The 22,185-nt window shown below is 40.2% G+C and overlaps 2 protein-coding genes across 2 annotated transcripts; both read left to right on the top strand.

Moving 5' to 3' along the window:
* The first annotated feature begins 5,498 nt into the window (after positions 1–5,498).
* On the top strand, positions 5,499–6,799 carry LOC127157967 (endonuclease domain-containing 1 protein-like). Its single transcript, XM_051101142.1, has 2 exons — positions 5,499–5,780; positions 6,287–6,799. The coding sequence occupies exons 1-2, from the start codon at positions 5,499–5,501 to the stop codon at positions 6,797–6,799; spliced, it is 795 nt and encodes a 264-aa protein (XP_050957099.1).
* A 5,367-nt stretch (positions 6,800–12,166) lies between these two features.
* Positions 12,167–19,800, top strand: LOC127157966 (endonuclease domain-containing 1 protein-like). Its single transcript, XM_051101141.1, has 2 exons — positions 12,167–12,448; positions 19,195–19,800. The coding sequence occupies exons 1-2, from the start codon at positions 12,167–12,169 to the stop codon at positions 19,798–19,800; spliced, it is 888 nt and encodes a 295-aa protein (XP_050957098.1).
* Positions 19,801–22,185: the final 2,385 nt, after the last annotated feature.

Genomic DNA, 22,185 nt, shown 5'->3' with positions numbered 1-22,185 from the left:
CACCTGCATGTACAAAGTACAACATCAACAGGTCTTTATTTATTTTAAAAAGTTTGTTGCTCAATTGTGTAGGTGAGTTTAGAGACAGATGGGTGTGTGGAAGAAACATTTATGCCAATTCTAAATGTGGTGAAGATATATGCTAATTATATTATAGATAATAGATAAAAGTTCCAAGAAAAGGCAAAGCATAACAGCCTTTTGTCAATTGTCTTGTCTGCTTTGTGGTTTCACTTTAATTATTATCATCAGTATCTTGAAAAGTTATCTTTCTATACTATTCAAAATATCCACTGACCAGTACTAAATTTGCATAGTAATTAACATTCTGGGATTAGGTAGCTTCAACAAGAGCACAGTGGTTGGTTACTTTTGCCATTTTGTTTCTTAAAAATTTATATTTTTTATAGTTGTTTTAAAACCTCTTGTTTGGTTGCGCTGATAAAATGTTCACTAATTTGTGTGCTATTGTGGTATTTCTCTTATGCTTATCGATAGAAAATAAGTTGAGACTTATTTTAGTATTGTCAGTTACATTTTGGATATTACCATTAACAGTCTCTATCAACATAGTTTGTGATGCTGAAGAAAATTTTGGTAACACCTTACCTAAAGCCTTTATGTATTATGCATCATAAAGGTAATCATAATGTATGTTGTAACGCATTATATCTTTTCATAAATAATTGTAATCAAAATTAAAATGCATTATAAAGATTTGAAGGTTTTGTTTTAATGCGTTATAGTTTCTAAAGTTGTAACAAATGAATAGAAAAGTATTATAATGTTTTATAACTGTGGTTATAATTATTCATGGGATCACACAATGTGTTATAGGTGCATTACAAGGCATAATTAATGCATTAAAACTATTATTGTAACGCACTGTATATAAAGGCTTTAAGTAAAGTGGGCCCATCTATGGGATCTGTGAATATAAAACTATGTGGACACTGTTAAACTCTCTGTGGAGGATATATCAAAAACTATTACAGAGGTCGGTTTGAATCCGTGTATCATTCGTCCATTCGTTTTTTGATTTAATATTAAAAGAAGAAACCTGAGAAAACGGCTCCTTTTTCGTTTTTTCATTTTCTCTAGAAAAATGAAAAACAAGAATTCAGCTTGATTTTTCGTTTTTCGTTCAGGGGTGGAAAAATGAATATACAGCTTGAATATTCGATTTCTACACGTGGGCGGAACGAAACGCCCCTTTCTGCTGATTGGTCAGCCGAAGATCAACCACACTAACGAATAGCTTGAAAACAACCCGTACCTGGGACATGGCTTTATTCTGTGTGCTATTCACAAAGTGCCAGGAGGTGCGCAAAATAATTTGCTATAGCCTACCGTATTTTCTGGACTGTACGTCACGTTTTTTTATTTTTTTTTTTATCATGAAACATGCTGTGATTTATTCCAAAGTAACTTATATAATGCATTTTACGTCAAATAATCTTACTGTTAAAAGTAGACACGTCAGCTGTGTTATTGTTCATGTTTGTGGCATACGCCAGGAAGATGTTCAAGGAGACGAAAGCAGCGCATTCTATTGTTTTCTATATTTTTCAAAGGGTTAAATTTTGCATTCATTTTGATTTTACATAAATAAAAAGACATTTTTTTTCGTTTCGAATGATGTCCTGCTCTTATCTGTATGACTGTAAATGAAAGAGTATTAAGTTGTTTCCGCTGATGAGAAAAGAAATTAAAGTGATGGCGCTGGCGCCTCGCGCGCTCACACAATCAGACCACTGTTTATCAAAGCAAAACACCGTCAACCAAACATATTAAACGTTTTTAAGCTTAATTATATGTGTCTGTTGTACGATAACCTATAGGCTAAAGGTATCATCACTTTGTATAGCTGCTGACTGTTATTTTACTTGCATATTTTTGGGACCCGACTGAAGAAGCTGCCTTTACAGACATATTTTAGCAGGTAAATCGCATTTATTCTTGTTTGTTTTCTGAATACCATTAATTTAAGGATTTGCCATGAAGTGAGGTGAAGTAAATGCTAATGTTTATGTGTACAATGGCAGCGCGGAGAAAAGGCACAACGACTTGTTTTGGAAGTTTAGTTGGCAGAGAAAATAAAACACATCAATTATTTGACAACAATTAATACCCAATATTAATGAAATAAACGCTGCAAAAACAAAGTTATGACTGCTGTGTGTTTACACTTCCTTACTGGTCTGCACTTGACAGGGCGCGTTTATCTGCTTAGAGTTTATTTAACCCATTGCAACTTATTGGAACTGTATGAACTATATAGGTTAGGCCTACTCACCTTAATTGTTATTATGTGATTTATTTATTTATTGATTGATCTATTTATTTATTGGAAATAAATAAACAAATAAATGTCCTGCTTGCACTTTCAATGGCAGAGAATCATGATTTTCCCTTTTTTTTTTTATGTATCATCAAACCCTGCCATCCAGCGGATGACTATTATTCTGCGTGAAACTGCGGAAGAACACTGGCAGGGCATGGTTTGATCTTCGGCTGACCAATCAGCAGAAAGGGGCGTTTCGTTCCGCCCACATGTAGAAATCGAATATTCAAGCTGTTTATTCATTTTTCCACCCCTGAACGAAAAACGAAAAAAACAAACTGAATTCTTGTTTTTCGTTTTTCTGGAGAAAATGAAAAAACGGTTCTTTGTTCAATTTGCACCATCAAAATTAACCAGATAAAAATTGGCTTCAAACTTTCATTTTCTGTTTTTTTCAAATACCTCACAAATGAATAATTGTCTCTCTGTTTAATTTTCTAGTCTATGAGTTTAGGTTGTGGCATCCAAATACGATTTTTGAACAAAACATAAAACATTACTCGTTATTCTGATTTTCCTTTTTTGTGTGTGTGTTTTGCGTACAAAACATAAAACATGACTCATCCCTGCCTCTGTTATTCTGATTTTCTTTTTTAGTGTGTGTGTGTGTTTAAAGTGTTCTGAATCAAATGATTCGGTTGGTCCGTACACATGTATATATAGTGTGTGTGTGTATGTGTGTTCGGGTTTTTCTATCCCGATGGGGACTGCAACTTGAATGCGCACTGGCTCATGGGGACTCATGGGTCTCCATTGGAACCTAAATTAGCTTATATGTTATACAGAATGATGTTTTACTTATTTATTTTATTCATATATTTGTTAAACCAAAAAAATTTGTAAAACATAACGTTTTTTTTATGTTTAGGGGTATGGTTAAGGTAAGGGGACAGAATATACAGCCATGTATACACAGCCGTCTAATCCAGGCCACAGACTTTCAGAGTTTAGTTACATCCCTGCTCCAACACACTGTAGTTTTCAAATAATATTTTGATTCATAGCTGAATCAGGTGTTATTTGAAAGTTTACTTTGTTTCTGTGCTGCATCCTCAGAGCCCTTTTAGTCCCTCCACCCACCCAATCTCATGCCAAATAGAATACCTTCACAGGCCTTATAAATTACACCTGTGCTCACATTTGTTCCCCTTTTATTTGTTAAACCATTAGAGGACTGTGATCTCTACTTCTTATCCAATATTTTGTGTGTGTAATTACCAATGCAAGTGCCTTATGTTCTATTAATTCACTTCTCATTTTTATGTCATGATACATTTTATGACAGAAGAAGCTACGCAATTTGCGTTGATTTAAACGACTGGGCGTAGACACACTTCATACAAGAAGGCAAGAAGATGGATGAGTTGTATCGCGAATCATTTGATTCAAACGGGACTTTAAAGCGCGTATCGCGAAACATTTGATTCAAACGGGACTTTAAAGCGTGTCGCGAATCATTTGATTCAAACGGGACTTTAAAGCGTGTCGCGAATCATTTGATTCAAACGGGACTTTAAAGCGTATTTTGATTCAAACGGGACTTTAAAGCGCGTATCGCGAATCATTTGATTCAAACGGGACTTTAAAGCGCGTATCGCGAATCATTTGATTCAAACGGGACTTTAAAGCGAATCATTTGATTCAAACGGGACTTTAAAGCGCGTATCGCGAAACATTTGATTCAAACGGGACTTTAAAGCGCATATCGCGAATCATTTGATTCAAACGGGACTTTAAAGCGCGAATCATTTGATTCAAACGGGACTTTAAAGCGCATATCGCGAATCATTTGATTCAAACGGGACTTTAAAGCGCGTATCGCGAATCATTTGATTCAAACGGGACTTTAAAGCGCGTATCGCGAATCATTTGATTCAAACGGGACTTTAAAGCGCGTATCGCGAATCATTTGATTCAAACGGGACTTTAAAGCGCGTATCGCGAATCATTTGATTCAAACGGGACTTTAAAGCGCGTATCGCGAATCATTTGATTCAAACGGGACTTTAAAGCGTGTATCGCGAATCATTTGATTCAAACGGGACTTTAAAGCGTGTCGCGAATCATTTTTGATTCAAACGGGACTTTAAAGCGCGTTTAAACGGGACTTTAAAGCGCGTATCGCGAATCATTTGATTCAAACGGGACTTTAAGCGCGTATAGCGAATCATTTGATTCGCCGGACTATCGCGAATCATTTGATTCAAACGGGACTTTAAAGCGAAATCATTTGATTCAAACGGGACTTTAAAGCGCGTATCGCGAATCATTTGATTCAAACGGGACTTTAAAGCGTGTCGCGAATCATTTGATTCAAACGGGACTTTAAAGCGCGTATCGCGAATCATTTGATTCAAACGGGACTTTAAAGCGCGTATCGCGAATCATTTGATTCAAACGGGACTTTAAAGCGCGTATCGCGAATCATTTGATTCAAACGGGACTTTAAAGCGCGTATCGCGAATCATTTGATTCAAACGGGACTTTTGATTCAAACGGGACTTTAAAGCGTATCGGGACTTTATCATCATTTGATTCAAACGGGACTTTAAAGCGCGTTTCATTTGATTCAAACGGGACTTTAAAGCGCGTATCGCGAATCATTTGATTCAAACGGGACTTTAAAGCGCGTATCGCGAATCATTTGATTCAAACGGGACTTTAAAGCGCGTATCGCGAATCATTTGATTCAAACGGGACTTTAAAGCGCGTAATCATTTGATTCAAACGGGACTTTAAAGAATCATTTGATTCAAACGGGACTTTAAAGCGCGTATCGCGAATCATTTGATTCAAACGGGACTTTAAAGCGCGTATCGCGAATCATTTGATTCAAACGGGACTTTAAAGCGTATTGCGAATCATTTGATTCAAACGGGACTTTAAAGCGCGGGATCGCGAATCATTTGATTCAAACGGGACTTTAAAGCGCGTATCGCGAATCATTTGATTCAAACGGGACTTTAAAGGACCACTTTAAAGCCGTATCGCGAATCATTTGATTCAAACGGGCTATTTGAGGTAAGTAGTTACTTGTTTTTTAAATATTACATAATATAAGCTATATACCGAAGCAGTTATAAAAGAAAGTATCACATGTGGTTGTTGTTCTTGCAGAGAACTTCATAATTCATCATATCTCATGCTCTACATCATGATGCTGATTCTTCATGTGCTGATACTGTCACTTCTCTCTGGTGGTTCAGCTGAAGTTGTGACGGATTTTGAGAGTAAATGTGGTCAATTTTTTGCACATGGAAAATCACCTACAAAATTTACTGGAACACAATACAGGCAGATCTGCCAAACTCTAAATAATGTTGTTTATTTTGCCACATTTTATGACACATACAACAAGATCCCTGTGTACTCAGCCTACAAGTTTGAAGGGTTAATGACCTGCACAAGACTAAACAAGTGGTACATTGAACCTCAAGTAAGTGAAATATTAATTTATCTAAATTAATTATGTTACACATTCTACATTCTACATTATTAATACAAAATTTCAGCTAAAAGTCTTGAAATAGTACATTGTGACATGCATAGTAAACCAGAGAAAATGAGAAAGCCCCCTGATAATACTATAACTATATCAGAGTAGTGCTTTATAATGACAAGAAGTGTCTGTAGTGCAGTTAATTATATCTGTAGAATGCTGTAAGGCACACTGACATTCTAAAAAACATTCTATGCAACACACTGCTTAATTCAGAAAACCACACACATAAGCAGTTCATTTGATAAACAGAGTATTACACAGAAATCGATAAATGTTTACTAATTAAAAGAGCGATTGCTAGCATGTGTTCTCACACAAGTATGTTGTGTGAAACACAGGAAAAACTGAAAGATAAATGGACGTACATTTGTTTTTGTTTTTCCTTATATCCAATATATCTCAAGTGTATATTTTCTCTTATGTTTAATAAAATGTTGCAGATTGATGACGTTATGAAAGGAAAAAACATGGATTTTTCGAGGACTGTGAATATAGATAGACGTGGAGACAATCAAGCTCTCAATAGAGATTATGATAATTCTGGCTATGACAAAGGTCATCTGGCACCAGTCTACCTGGCAAACTCACAGGGCTGTGCTGATGCCACCTTCACTCTCACCAATGCTGCTCCACAAGCCAAATGTTTTAACAGAGTTTTTTGGTGGGATGAAGAACAATCACTGGCGAAACATCTGGAAAGTACTTGTCGTTTACAAACTGTTTACATTGTGACAGGGGTGGTACCAGGCATTAATAAAATAAACAACAGAGTGAATGTGCCTAGTCATTTCTGGACTGCATACTGCTGCTTAGACAAAAAGAACAGATGTATAGTCTCAGGAGGAATTATTGGAACCAATGAAAATGACTCCACAATTAGGAAAATGGATGTGGCTGCTTTAGAGACAGAGTTGCAAAACCTATATGGAAAACCATTTAAGTTGTTTCAATAATAATAACAAAAGCAAACAGGGGTTACGTAAAAAAGAAGCCTCACTGAGTGATTAAGCTTTACAAACATTATTGAGGGAACCTATTATGAGTGATGTGTTATGCAGATTGTAATTTCATTACAATTATAATCACCATAATATTTCTTGTCAGAATGATAAAACAAATTTCTAACACTTGTAATACTGCAAACATTGTGCCGGATAGAGGCAGACTTGTTTTAATTTAAATTTTGCATACATTTTTACTGAGTCTATATTAAATTATATTTTGTGTTAATCAATTAGAATGACAATTGTCTGTAAAATGATAATGAAAATGATTTGATTGTAACTTTTATCATTATAATGTCTCAAATGTAAAACTATTAACCTCTAATACCGCCAATAAAAATCATTAATACTGCAAACCTTGTACTGGATGCTTGTAGAAAAAATACATGTGCATTTGCGCTTGATTACATAACCAGATTTTGTTATCTTATATGGTATCTGATGCTGTCAGGCTACACTGTAAAAATAAAACTGAAATGTACTGGCAATTTTCTGCCAAGTATGAAGTGCAATGGCTGTGAATAAATATTTTTTTATGCAGAAAATCATATAAATTGTACCAAGCTGTCTATGACGATTACAGGAGCTCTATATTTTAACCAACAACAATGTAGGAAAACAGTGAGAATTTTGAGTTTAGTTCATTAGAAAATCAGTAAGGATTTAATTATAATGGATTTTGAATTATAACTGGATTTTACTAGATTTAACTAGTCTTGACTCTGATCTGGTCATGGACATACTGCAAGTACTAAACAACCTGCAAATTGCAACAAAACCAACAAGCATAGGCATTCTCCAAATGACAACCCTAACACCCTAATTTTTTCCCAGTCTTTTATTGACAGAAACAGTGAAAAACAATAGTAAATGGTGGGATGACTAGGAGGAAAGGCAGCTCCGGCGTCAAGGGGGGGCTTGGGGGGGCTTTTGCTTCTTGTTTGGCACTGAGCCAAATACACACGCTCAGTGCCTTTAGCCTATATCACAACAATTCAGTGTTTTCAGCCACATAAAAATAATGTTTCAGACATTTAAATTACTAGCAAAAAAAATACCCACTGATGTTTGTGAGTTTGTTAATGCACTGGTGTGTAAGAAAAGCGGCAATAATCCATTCAGTTAAAACCTGACAACGTATTTTATTCATATATAATACCCCGATACCCAAATGTATCATTATGTTGTGACTTTACTTGTTGAGGCCCAGAACTATTAACTAACTGTTAAGTATGTCATTGTGGTTATAGGTATGGATATAGAATTAGTTAGTCATGTGAGTCAATGAGTTGGAGCCATGCATTTCAACTTCCAGTTGTTTGCTTTAATTAATCATTAGCTAATGATTTGCAAAGATATCATGTTATGACCTATTCACTTGTTTAGGCACACTATAACCATAACCACAGTGACATATTACTTAACAATTAGTTATTAGTTCTGTGCCTCAACAAGTAACGTGAAAACTTTGCGCATTAGTTATGCCAGTGAACGTCTCGACTTCAGCCAATTCACTATACAGAAAGCGAACGTAAAAAAAAAAAACTGATGAAGTTTTCAAATGCTGCATTAACGGCGCATATTCTTTCAGAGACTACAAGAGACGAATGTACTTCACCTGGCCTTTTTACATCTATCTGAATTTAAAGACAAAACTGAATATATCTCTTTTAAAAGGGTTTTCAGTTTGAAATTCAAAATCAGACAGTTATTTAATGTTTATCTAGTCAGATGGTCTTTGAAAATACATTATTTATTATTAACTGGCCAATATAGTGTTAGATGGCTATATTTGCGCAGCCTAGTGGCCATTTTTCACTGATTGCACATTCCACCAGCAGAGTGTGAAGGCTGACTATGTGCATCCAACGGTTCAAACATTGTACCCTGAAGGTGGTGCCATGTATCAGGACGATAATGCACCAATGCACACAGCAAGACTGGTGACAGAGTGGTTTGGTAAAGTTGAACATCTCCCATGGCCTGCACAGTCACCAGAGGAGCGTAGGAGGAGGAGCATCCAGCATCACCTCGCCACTGTTCTGCAAGAGGAATGGCTCAAAATCCCTCTGGCTACTTTGCAGGACTCGTATTTGTTATTCCCAAGATGAAATAAGGCTATATTGGCTGCAAAAGGAGGCCCAACGCCATGCTAATTGTGTGTTTCAATTTCATTGTCTAACCCCTGTATCATGTTAGCGTGAATTATGTTTCAGGATTTAAAAAATGTATTTTGTTTATTTATTCATTCATTTATCTTCCTTCCTTTCTTTCTTGCAAGAAAGTCTCATCTTTATCCTATGTTTGGGCAATCTCTTGCCATGAGTTATAACCCATTTGTACTTTCTAACCTCTTTAAACAATATGTCATAGGAATCCATTGTTATAGCTTGCATATGTTTTGGTCTCTTCTGTTTATGCAGATTTTCTCTGGCTGCCATGTAAATGGAAATTAAATGTGTGTGTGTGCCACCTGCATGTACAAAGTACAACATCAACAGGTCTTTATTTATTTTAAAAAGTTTGTTGCTCAATTGTGTAGGTGAGTTTAGGGACAGATGGGTGTGTGGAAGAAACATTTATGCCAATTCTAAATGTGGTGAAAATATATGCTAATTATATTATAGATAATAGATAAAAGTTCCAAGAAAAGGCAAAGCATAACAGCCTTTTGTCAATTGTCTTGTCTGCTTTGTGGTTTCACTTTAATTATTATCATCAGTATCTTGAAAAGTTATCTTTCTATACTATTCAAAATATCCACTGACCAGTACTAAATTTGCATAGTAATTAACATTCTGGGATTAGGTAGCTTCAACAAGAGCACAGTGGTTGGTTACTTTTGCCATTTTGTTTCTTAAAAATTTATATTTTTTATAGTTGTTTTAAAACCTCTTGTTTGGTTGCGCTGATAAAATGTTCACTAATTTGTGTGCTATTGTGGTATTTCTCTTATGCTTATCGATAGAAAATAAGTTGAGACTTATTTTAGTATTGTCAGTTACATTTTGGATATTACCTTTAACAGTCTCTATCAACATAGTTTGTGATGCTGAAGAAAATTTTGGTAACACCTTACCTAAAGCCTTTATGTATTATGCATCATAAAGGTAATCATAATGTATGTTGTAACGCATTATATCTTTTCATAAATAATTGTAATCAAAATTAAAATGCATTATAAAGATTTGAAGGTTTTGTTTTAATGCGTTATAGTTTCTAAAGTTGTAACAAATGAATAGAAAAGTATTATAATGTTTTATAACTGTGGTTATAATTATTCATGGGATCACACAATGTGTTATAGGTGCATTACAAGGCATAATTAATGCATTAAAACTATTATTGTAATGCACTGTATATAAAGGCTTTAAGTAAAGTGGCCCCATCTATGGGATCTGTGAATATAAAACTATGTGGACACTGTTAAACTCTCTGTGGAGGATATATCAAAAACTATTACAGAGGTCGGTTTGAATCCGTGTATCATTCGTCCATTCGTTTTTTGATTTAATATTAAAAGAAGAAACCTGAGAAAACGGCTCCTTTTTCGTTTTTTCATTTTCTCTAGAAAAATAAAAAACAAGAATTCAGCTTGATTTTTCGTTTTTCGTTCAGGGGTGGAAAAATGAATATACAGCTTGAATATTCGATTTCTACACGTGGGCGGAACGAAACGCCCCTTTCTGCTGATTGGTCAGCCGAAGATCAACCACACTAACGAATAGCTTGAAAACAACCCGTACCCATGCTGATGAACATTTGATTCAAAACGGGAATTTTAAAGCGCGTATAGCGAATCATTTGATTCAAAACGGGAATTTTAAAGCGCGTATCGCGAATTATTTGATTCAAACGGGACTTTAAAGCGCGTATAGCGAATCATTTGATTCAAAACGGGAATTTTAAAGCGCGTATCGCGAATCATTTGATTCAAAACGGGAATTTTAAAGCGCGTATAGCGAATCATTTGATTCAAAACGGGAATTTTAAAGCGTGTATCGCGAATTATTTGATTCAAACGGGACTTTAAAGCGCGTATCGCGAATCATTTGATTCAAACGGGACTTTAAAGCGCGTTACGCGAATCATTTGATTCAAAACGGGAATTTTAAAGAGCGTATCGCGAATTATTTGATTCAAACGGGACTTTAAAGTGCGTATCGCGAATCATTTGATCCAAAACGGGAAGTTTAAAGAGCGTATCGCGAATTATTTGATTCAAACGGGACTTTAAAGCGCGTACAGCAAATTATTTGATTCAAAACGGGAATTTTAAAGCGCGTATCGCGAATTATTTGATTCAAACGGGACTTTAAAGCGCGTATCGCGAATTATTTGATTCAAACTGGACTTTAAAGCCCGTATTGCTAATTTGTTTTAGATCGGGACTTAGAAGCAGGTTTGCAGGATGTTTTTATCCCCACCAGGGATAAAAATAATTCAGCAGAGGCAGGGATCGCGCCCTGCTTATACATAAAGCGGCAGCGCTCTGGATCCGCTGCAGGCTGTAAACTAATCCCCCATCCCCTCCCCCGGCGGTAATGGTACGGACCAACCGTAAGCAAAACACACACACACACAAAAAAAGGAAATTCAGAATAACGAGTCATGTTTTATGTTTGTTCAAAAATCTTATTCGGATGCCACAACCTAAACTCGTAGACTAGAAAATTAAACAGAGAGACAATTATTCGTTTGTGAGGTATTTGAAAAAAACGGAAAATGAAAGTTTGAAGACAATCATTTATCTGGTTAATTTTGATGGTGCAAATTGAACAAAGAACTGCAAACCGTTACACGGACCACTGTGGACATAAGGAACTTTGTTTAAATATGCATGGTAGAGGGAGATATGTGGTGAATCAAATTTGACTCTGTTGATTACATTATCGTAAAAGTGTTCATGCATGACAAAGCAGGAGGTTAGAAATACTCACCAAGTTCGCTACAACACCAGTGTTTCCTTGCCTTTGGTGTCGGTATGTACTGTAATATTTGTAGAGCTGACTTTGGTTTTTAACATCTTATTCTTTATTATTTGTTGAAAATTTTGTAGTATACTTACTTACTACACAGAAGGTGTTAAATAAAACACATTCTCTTTTTTTACATTCTCAAAATTATTGTTTCTTCGTGGAATAAGTTAATAGCTTGATCTTTGACTTGTACTGCTATTTGAGGTAAGTAGTTACTTGTTTTTTAAATATTACATAATATAAGCTATATACCGAAGCAGTTATAAAAGAAAGTATCACATGTGGTTGTTGTTCTTGCAGAGAACTTCATAATTCATCATATCTCATGCTCTACATCATGATGCTGATTCTTCATGTGCTGATACTGTCACTTCTCTCTGGTGGTTCAGCTGAAGTTGTGACGGATTTTGAGAGTAAATGTGGTCAATTTTTTGCACATGGAAAATCACCTACAAAATTTACTGGAACACAATACAGGCAGATCTGCCAAACTCTAAATAATGTTGTTTATTTTGCCACATTTTATGACACATACAACAAGATCCCTGTGTACTCAGCCTACAAGTTTGAAGGGATAAAGAACTGCAAACGACTAAACAAGTGGTACATTGAACCTCAAGTAAGTGAAATATTAACTCTAAATTACTTCTAGTATCACATTATTGTTTAATTTTTGTATTTTATATAGGGTGGTTGTAAGGATGTTTTTTTTAATCTTTCGGTGTGAATGGAAACATCTCAAATATACTATTACTAGTAATTAACTATTACTATTAATAATAAAAAAAGATATATATAAAACCAAATTACATTTATTGAAAAGCAAAATATCACAAATTATTTTTGTATCACAAATGTGTAACGCCAAGCCAGCAGAGGGAGCCCTCACCCCAGTACTGCCTGCATGCTCCCTCTGCTGCTTCTACTGTCACTTCCTGTTTGGCAGTATATAAGGACTCACCATGTGCTCACACCTTGCGAAGTATTGCCAGTTTTACCTGCCTTACTGAGCGTTTATATACTCTGTTGGATTACCTGTTGCCGTCTTGCTCTGTTCCTTGGATATTGTGTTTTTGGATCACCCCTGTTTGGATTTATTTGCCTGTTTGGACTGATTTCTAGGTTTGACCATTATCTGTCTTTTGACTATCGCTTTCTGGATTGCCCCTGTTGGATTGTTTGTTATATTGGACTGCCTTCTGGTATTGACCCTCTGCCTGTTTTCTGAGTCTGTCTACTTTAATAAAACTACCGCATTTGGATTCTACTTCTGCCTCTGCGTCCACGTTACAGAATACTTCGCCTCCCCTGAATCCAGCGGAAGTTTAAAATTCACAACACACCATGGACCCAACTTCTCGTCTCCTCTGCCTTCGCCAAGGTAACCAGTCTGTTGAGAATTATGTAATGGAGTTTTGTGAGTTGTGCTATCTGGTGGCTTTTAATGATGTGGCTCTTAAGGACATTTTCCGCCACGGATTAAACGACCCAGTTCGTTCCCGCCTACCTGGAGGGAAAATTCATTGGTCACTGGAAAAATATATGGATTATGCTCTGCTATTAAGTGGATCACCTTTTACTGTTGGGATTGCGGATGAGGGACCCTGCAATCCCACAGTAGCCCCTATATCACAGCCAGTTCAAGCCACATCCACCAAGCCAAAGCCTGTTCAAGCCACATCCACCAAGCCAAAGCCTGCTCACGCCATGCCTGCCGCTCCAGGGCCTGCTCACGCCACGCCAGAGTCTGCACGCAAGATGGCCGCCGCCACGCCAGAGTCTGCACGCAAGATGGCCGCCGCCACGCCAGAGTCTGCATGCAAGATGGCCGCCGTCCCCAAACCTGTTCACAAGATGGCTGCCATTCCAGAGCCAGTCCACAAAATGGCCGCCATCCCAGAGCCAGTCCACAAAATGGCCGCCATCCCCAAACCTGTTCACAAGATGGCCACCATTCCAGAGCCACTCCACAAAATAATCGCTGTTTCCAAGCCATGCCTCATGATGGCCCATGTACTGGACTCACCCCTAATGGCTGTATGGGCAGCTAAAATGGCAGCTACTGTTCCTGTACCAAGTCAAGCTACAGAACCAAGCCAAGCTCCAAGGTCAAGTCAAGCTCCAAGGTCAAGTCAAGTCAAGCTCCAAGGTCAAGTCAAGCTCCAAGGTCAAGTCAAGCTCCTGTGTTAAGTCAAGCTACAGCTGCTGATCAAGGGTCAAAAGCTTCCAAGTCCAGTCGAGTTCCAGGGTCAAGTCAAGTTTCCAAGTCCAGTCAGGCTCCCAAGTCAAGTCCAGTTCCAGGGTCAAGTCAAGCTACAGCGTCCGGCCAAGCTACAGAGTCCGGCCAAGCTACAGCGTCAGGCCAAGCTACAGCGTCAGGCCAAGCTACAGCGTCAGGCCAAGCTACAGCGTCAGGCCAAGCTACAGCGTCAGGCCAAGCTACAGCGTCCGGTCAAGCTTCAGAGTCCGGTCAAGCAACAGAGTCCGGTCAAGCAACAGAGTCCGGTCAAGCAACAGAGTCCGGTCAAGCAACAGAGTCCGGTCAAGCAACAGAGTCCGGTCAAGCAACAGAGTCCGGTCAAGCAACAGAGTCCGGTCAAGCAACAGAGTCCGGTCAAGCAACAGAGTCCGGTCAAGCAACAGAGTCCGGTCAAGCAACAGAGTCCGGTCAAGCAACAGAGTCCGGTCAAGCAACAGAGTCCGGTCAAGCAAGCAACAGAGTCCGGTCAAGCAACAGAGTCCGGTCAAGCAACAGAGTCAGGTCAAGCAACAGAGTCAAGTCAAGCAACAGAGTCAAGTCAAGCCAAAGCTATTGTTCTCCATGAATCAAGCCAAGTTACAGCCGTTGTTCCCCATGAGTCAAGCCAAGATACAGCTGTTCTCTACGAGTCAAGCCAAGATACAGCTGTTCCCCACGAGTCAAGCCAAGTCACAGCTGTTCCCCACGAGTCAAGCCAAGTCACAGCTGTTCCCCACGAGTCAAACAGAGTCACAGCTGTTCCCCACGAGTCAAGCCAAGTCACAGCTGTTCCCCACGAGTCAAGCCAAGTCACAGCTGTTCCCCACGAGTCAAGCCAAGTCACAGCTGTTCCCCACGAGTCAAGCCAAGTCACAGCTGTTCCCCACGAGTCAAGCCAAGTCACAGCTGTTCCCCACGTTCAAGCCACAGCTGTTCCCCACGAGTCAAGCCAAGTCACAGCTGTTCCCCACGAGTCAAGCCAAGTCACAGCTGTTCCCCACGAGTCAAGCCAAGTCACAGCTGTTCCCCACGAGTCAAGCCAAGTCACAGCTGTTCCCCACGAGTCAAGCCAAGTCACAGCTGTTCCCCACGAGTCAAGCCAAGTCACAGCTGTTCCCCACGAGTCAAGCCAAGTCACAGCTGTTCCCCACGAGTCAAGCCAAGTCACAGCTGTTCCCCACGAGTCAAGCCAAGTCACAGCTGTTCCCCACGAGTCAAGCCAAGTCACAGCTGTTCCCCACGAGTCAAGCCAAGTCACAGCTGTTCCCCACGAGTCAAGCCAAGTCACAGCTGTTCCCCACGAGTCAAGCCAAGTCACAGCTGTTCCCCACGAGTCAAGCCAAGTCACAGCTGTTCCCCACGAGTCAAGCCAAGTCACAGCTGTTCCCCACGAGTCAAGCCAAGTCACAGCTGTTCCCCACGAGTCAAGCCAAGTCACAGCTGTTCCCCACGAGTCAAGCCAAGTCACAGCTGTTCCCCACGAGTCAAGCCAAGTCACAGCTGTTCCCCACGAGTCAAGCCAAGTCACAGCTGTTCCCCACGAGTCAAGCCAAGTCACAGCTGTTCCCCACGAGTCAAGCCAAGTCACAGCTGTTCCCCACGAGTCAAGCCAAGTCACAGCTGTTCCCCACGAGTCAAGCCAAGTCACAGCTGTTCCCCACGAGTCAAGCCATGTTGTTCCTGAGTCAAGCCATGTTGTTCCTGAGTCAAGCCATGTTGTTCCTGAGTCAAGCCATGTTGTTCCTGAGTCAAGCCAGGTTACAGCAGATCTTCACAAGCCAAGTCAAATTCAAATTGCTGTCTTCCCTGAGCTAAGCCACGCCACTGTTGTTCTTCATGAGCCAAGTCAAGTTGCTGCTATTGTCCCTGAGCTAAGTCAAGTCAAAGTTGACCTTCACAAGCCAAGTCAAGTCATAGCTGGACTGCACGAGCCAGGTCAAGTCACCGCTGTTCTTCCCGAGTCAAGTCCGGCCACGGCAGGCCTCCCTAACTCAAGGCAAAAAGCTATTATCCTACCAAATCCTCATCTGGTCCCCTATAACATTTCTAACCCAAGCCACGCAGAGCCCACGCTCCCAAGCCACGCAGAGCCCACGCTCCCAAGCCACGCAGAGCCCACGCTCCCAAGCCACGCAGAGCCCACGCTCCCAAGCCACGCAGAGCCCACGCTCCCAAGCCACGCAGAGCCCACGCTCCCAAGCCACGCAGAGCCCACGCTCCCAAGCCACGCAGAGCCCACGCTCCCAAGCCACGCAGAGCCCACGCTCCCAAGCCACGCAGAGCCCACATTCACAAGCCACGCAGAGCCCACGTTCACAAGCCACAAGCCCATAACATCAGCACCCACAAGGTCAACAGACACCCCACTAGCTGCTGTGCTGCCTGTAATGGCCGTAGCCATCCTCAGTATGTGGGCAGCATACTGTGCTCCAGAGGCCTCTTCTGTCCACAAGTCTGCTCCCGAGGCCTCACCAGTCCACGAGTCTGCCCCGGAGGCCTCGCCTGTCTACGAAACCGCTCCAGAAACTTCGTCTGTCTACGAGACCGCTTCAGAAGCTTCGTCTGTCCACGAGTCTGCTCAAGAAGCCTTGTCTATCCACGAGTCTGCTCCAGAGGCCGCGCCTGTCCTCGAGTCTGCCCCTGAGGCCTCACCTGTCCACAAGTCTGCGCCGGAAGCTTCTTCTGTCCACCAGTCTGCCCCAGAGGCTTTGTCTGTCCAAGAGTTTGCGCCAATACCTCCTGAGGTGTCAGTATGCGCTGTAGAACCTCCTAAGGAGGTGGCGTCCATTAATGAACTCACTGCCTCGTCTGTCCACGAGTCTACGTCAGAGGCCTCCTCTGTTAAGGACTCTGCGCCAATGCCCCCAGAAGTGGCAGCTCCGGCTGCAGAATCTCCTCAAGGGGCGGCGTTCCCCCACGGACTCTCTGCCTGTCCAGTCACGGCCATGAAGGCCATTTATAATTGCCCTGCCACACCTGCCCAAGCATCTGCGCCCATGCCCCCAGAGGTGTCAGCGCAAGCTGTAGATCCTCCTATGGGGGCGGCGTCCTATCATGAACTCTCTACCCGCCATGTCACTATCAAGAAGGCCAAAGAAATCATTCATTTGCACACCGCTCTGCCTGCTCTACCTGCCTCGCTATGGCCCCCTGTTCTGTCTGCTCTGCCTGCCTCGCCACGGCTCCCTGCTCTGCCTGCTCTGCCTGCCTCGCTATGGCCTCCTGTTCTGTCTGCTCTGCCTGCCCCACCATGGTTCCCTACTCTGCCATTGTGCCACGGCCCTGGCCTTCCAGTACTTCATGGTCTGCTACTGCTTCACGGCCCAGGACCTCCAGTGTTCCACTGTCTGTCATTGCTCTGCGGCCCAGGCACGTCAGTATTTCACGGTCTGCTGTCGCTCCACGGCCCAGGTCCTCCAGGTTTCTACTGTCTGCCACAGCACCGCGGCCCAGGACCTCCAGGGTTCTACTGTCTGCCACAGCCCCACGGCCCAGGTCCTCCAGTGCTTCACTGTCTGCCACGGCACCACGGCCCAGGACCTCCAGGGTTCTACTGTCTGCCACAGCCCCACGGCCCAGGTCCTCCAGTGCTTCACTGTCTGCCACTGCTCCATGGTCCAGGTCCTCCAGTGCTTCACTGTCTGCCACTGCTCCATGGCCCAGGTCCTCCTGTGCTTCACTGTCTGCCACTACTCCATGGTCCAGGTCCTCCAGTGCTTCACTGTCTGTCCCTGCTCCACGATCTAGGCCCACCTGCTCTACATGGACCTGGCCCTCCATCCCACCCCCTGTTTTGCCTCTGTTCCCCCACCCACCTGGACTGTTGTTTGAGCGCCAGGAGTCGCTCCTAGGGGGGGGGATTCTGTAACGCCAAGCCAGCAGAGGGAGCCCTCACCCCAGTACTGCCTGCATGCTCCCTCTGCTGCTTCTACTGTCACTTCCTGTTTGGCAGTATATAAGGACTCACCATGTGCTCACACCTTGCGAAGTATTGCCAGTTTCACCTGCCTTACTGAGCGTTTATATACTCTGTTGGATTACCTGTTGCCGTCTTGCTCTGTTCCTTGGATATTGTGTTTTTGGATCACCCCTGTTTGGATTTATTTGCCTGTTTGGACTGATTTCTAGGTTTGACCATTATCTGTCTTTTGACTATCGCTTTCTGGATTGCCCCTGTTGGATTGTTTGTTATATTGGACTGCCTTCTGGTATTGACCCTCTGCCTGTTTTCTGAGTCTGTCTACTTTAATAAAACTACCGCATTTGGATTCTACTTCTGCCTCTGCGTCCACGTTACAAAATGATTGTTGGACGTCACATAATAAATCAACAAATGAACTGCTGAAGACAAAATGTGCTAAGACAACTCTGCATGTCCACCATCAGTGAAACATGTTCATGCTGATGAACATATTTTAAAAGCAACTGCAAACATGGCTCAGAAATGTGTAGTTAATTCTGAAAAAGACTGAGTCTGTTGATGCCTCCGAACTAAATATAAACAAAACAGGCCATAGAAAAATGTCTTTGCTGCTCATCCTCTTTTGTTCAAAATATGTCTAATGATAATAAATAGATTTTTTTCTTATATGTTACACTTATTGGCACCCTATCATGTAATATGTTGTGCATCCTCCTTTTGCTATGATAACAGCTGTGTAATAAGTTTGAAGAAAAAATAACAAGGGATTTGACATTGACGTGACAGAAATATTACATGTGTGGTATATTACAAGCTAAATAGCAGAAAGAGCCATATGGAAGGGTGGCAGTGGTTAATGTGTCTAGAATGAACACTCTTAAAAATAAAGGTTCTTTATTGGCATTGATGGTTCCATGAACAACCTTTACCATCCATAGAACCTTTCCATTTCACTAAACTGTTCACTAAGGGCTTCTTTGGGAAACCAGAAAGTGGCTCTTCTATAGCATTGCTGTAAAAATATCTCTTTTCGAGCCTTTATTTTTAAGAGTGAAGAAGAACAATATATTTGGCCTAAAAGTGTTTGCCATGCTTATTTTAAGCTTTGTCCAACAGAGTGGTTGTCACATATTAATTAGTATGATTTTGTTTCTTCTTTACCGTGAACTTTTTTCAAACTTATGTTTTCAATTCACTGTTGCAGCTTGATGTTAATAATGGATCATCTAGCATGAAATTGGAGGATGTACAAATACAAGGATTTGGAGACCATCAAGCTCTCAACAGCGATTATAGTACGTCTGGACATGACAAAGGTCATCTGGCACCAGTCTTACAGGCAAACTCACAGGACTGTGCTGATGCCACCTTCACTCTCACCAATGCTGCTCCACAAAACCCCTCTTTTAACCGAGGTAAGTGGAAGGAACTAGAAGGACAAATAGCAAAAGATCTGTCCGCTCAGTGTCTACAGAAGTATTCTGTTTACATTGTGACAGGGGTGGTACCAGATAATACCACAAAATTAAACAATAGAGTGAATGTGCCTAGTCATTTTTGGACTGCATACTGCTGCTTAGATCAGAATAACAAATGTCAGATTTCAAATGGGTTTATTGGAAAGAATGAGAACATTACTCCTGAAGAAAAAACTGTGAAGAATTTAGAGACTGAGTTGACAACGCTTTATAAAACATCCTTTGAGGTGTTTGAACCCACCGCCCACCCCCCCTCCCAAAAAAGAAGAATGGAATCGGAATCAGAATCAAAAAACAAAATGCTAAAAAACAAAAAATTAACTGATGTCTGAGAGAAAGTTTATTGAAGTGTTGTGTGTTTTATTTTTGACTAAATGTTCATAATTATCAGCTGAATCATAAAAAAATCTCCAGTTTTACATGTAATTCTCCAATTTTTCTAAGTTTTTAAATGTTTGTCTGTAATGAATAATCAAAGCAATTATAATGTGCATACATAAAGTAGAGTAAAGTAAATAACATATTCTATTCATTGTGTTTACCCTCTATGGTACCGTGTTGCCTCCAGGCAACACAGCCTATTTTTGTTTTTTTAAATAAAATGAGCCACCCATTTAATGGATCAATGCTATCTTAGTAAAGAAGTCAAATACTAACAAATGAAATTGCAAAATAGTGGTCATATGACCCATAGGGGTCCATTTTGTTTCCACTTTCAGGACATGTGCACAAGTCACATGACTCCATATTGTTTCCAATTAAAGGTGCACAATTTTCATTAATTTTCATTCATATAATTGGCAACAAAAATATATCATAGAAAGTTACAAAAAACTGCAAGTTGCCTCAAGGCAACACTGTACCGTAATGGAATCACTTATGGCCATACCAGGCATATAGCATAGAATACATGTATATGATATTTGTAAGAAAAAAGTTAGAATTATCTAAATGTATTTGCATTTTTGCATGATATTGTAATGCATTTATAAGAACTGTAATTCTTACTTTTTGTAAAATAAGAGATGTGAAATACACTGTGATAGTGTGATAAATCTGTTTGTTAAAAATGTTTGATTAAAGAAATTGATGTTTTAAATAAATTTATAATTTTTTTTTCTGCATGAAAATATCTAATGTTTCATTTTGTCCGTTGTGGTAATACACTTTTACAAAATAAATAAATAAATAAAAAGTAATCAAAATGTTTATTGAAATTGTTATAGTGTCCAATTTTAAGCAGGAAAAACATCACAAATAATTTGAGTTTCATTTGAGTTTCGATAAATGTCCATCCCTGCAGTATAAATTATGGGTATCTCTTGTGCTTTGAAACCACAAAAATAGGGAAGACTGCTGACTTGGCAATGGTCCAGAAAACAATCATTGACACAAAAGTCACAGGAGGTCATTACTGAAAGGGGTAGCTGTTTACAGAGTGCTGTATGAAAGCATATTAAATGCAAAGTTGACTGAAAGGAAGAAATTGGGTAGCAAAAGGTGCACATGCAACAGGGGTGACCGCAAGCTTGAGAATACTATCAAGCAAAGGCGATTCAAACACTTGAGAGAGCTTCACAAGGAGTGGAATGAAGCCAGAGTCAGCGCATCAAGAGTCACCACGCTCAGACGTCTTCAGGAAAAGGGCTACCAAGCCACTTCTGAAACAAGAAACAACGTCAGAAGCATCTTACCTGGGCTAATAAGAAAATTAACTTGACTGTTGCTCAGTGGTCCAAAGTCTTCTTTTCAGATAAAAGTAAATTTTACATTTCATGTTGAAATCATGGTCCCATCTGGAGGAAGACTGGAGAGGCACCGAATCCAAGCTGCCTGAAGTCAAGTGCAAAGTTTCTGTAGTCAGTGATGATTTGGGGTGCCGTGACGTCTGCTGGTGTTGGTCCATTGCTTTGTATCATGTCCAAAGTCAATGCAGCCGGCTACCAGGAGATTTTGGAGCACTTTATGCTTCCATCTGCTGAAAAGTTTTATGGAGATGCTGATTTCCTTTTCCAGCAGGACTTTAGCACTTGCCCACAGTGCAAAAAAACACTTCCAAGTGGTTTGCTGACCATATTACTGTGCTTGATAGGCCAGCCAACATGCCTGACCTGAACCCCACTGAGAATCTATGGTATATTTTCCAAAAATAAGATGAGAAACAGTCAATCCAACAAAATACAGACGAGCTGAAGATTCAATAGTGCCTCAGCAGTGTCACAGGCTGAACGCTTCCATGCTTACTCATGCTGTCATTTGTGCGAGGAGCAAGTAATTTGCTGTAATATGTGCTGCCAACCTAGTACTGAATGCATAAATGAACATACTTTTAGGAACTTGAACTTTTCTGTTTTGCAAATCCATTTTTTGATTAATCTTAGGAAATATTCTAATATTTTGATTTTTGATTTTCATAAGCTGCAAGCTCTAATCATCAAAATGATTAGAACAAAAAAAACTTTTGAAATGTTTTACTTCACATGTAATCAATCTAGCATATATGAACGTTTCTGAAATAAGTTACAAACAAAAAATGAATTTTTTCATGATATTCTAATTTTTTGAGATCCTGTCAGAATTATAAAACAATAATTTCTAATACTTTTTAATGCTGCAAACCTTGTGCAGGATATATAGCTGATTTAGAGGCAGACTTTTAATTTTAAGTTGTTTTAGCTTGCATATATTTTTATGGAATCATTTTGAATGATATGTTG

Source organism: Labeo rohita, unplaced genomic scaffold, assembly GCF_022985175.1.
Source record: "Labeo rohita strain BAU-BD-2019 unplaced genomic scaffold, IGBB_LRoh.1.0 scaffold_1285, whole genome shotgun sequence".
NCBI lineage: Eukaryota > Metazoa > Chordata > Actinopteri > Cypriniformes > Cyprinidae > Labeo > Labeo rohita.
Note: the sequence above shows the minus strand (reverse complement) of the source record. Positions and strands in the feature narration are given on the sequence as shown.

Bases quoted from the DNA above. Each gene is read 5' to 3' on its own strand.
- LOC127157966 (XM_051101141.1), top strand. From the start codon at position 12,167: ATGATGCTGATTCTTCATGTGCTGATACTGTCACTTCTCTCTGGTGGT. The intron at 12,449-19,194 runs GTAAGTGAAATA...TCACTGTTGCAG, and splicing joins AGTGGTACATTGAACCTCAA to CTTGATGTTAATAATGGATC.
- LOC127157967 (XM_051101142.1), top strand. From the start codon at position 5,499: ATGATGCTGATTCTTCATGTGCTGATACTGTCACTTCTCTCTGGTGGT. The intron at 5,781-6,286 runs GTAAGTGAAATA...AAAATGTTGCAG, and splicing joins AGTGGTACATTGAACCTCAA to ATTGATGACGTTATGAAAGG.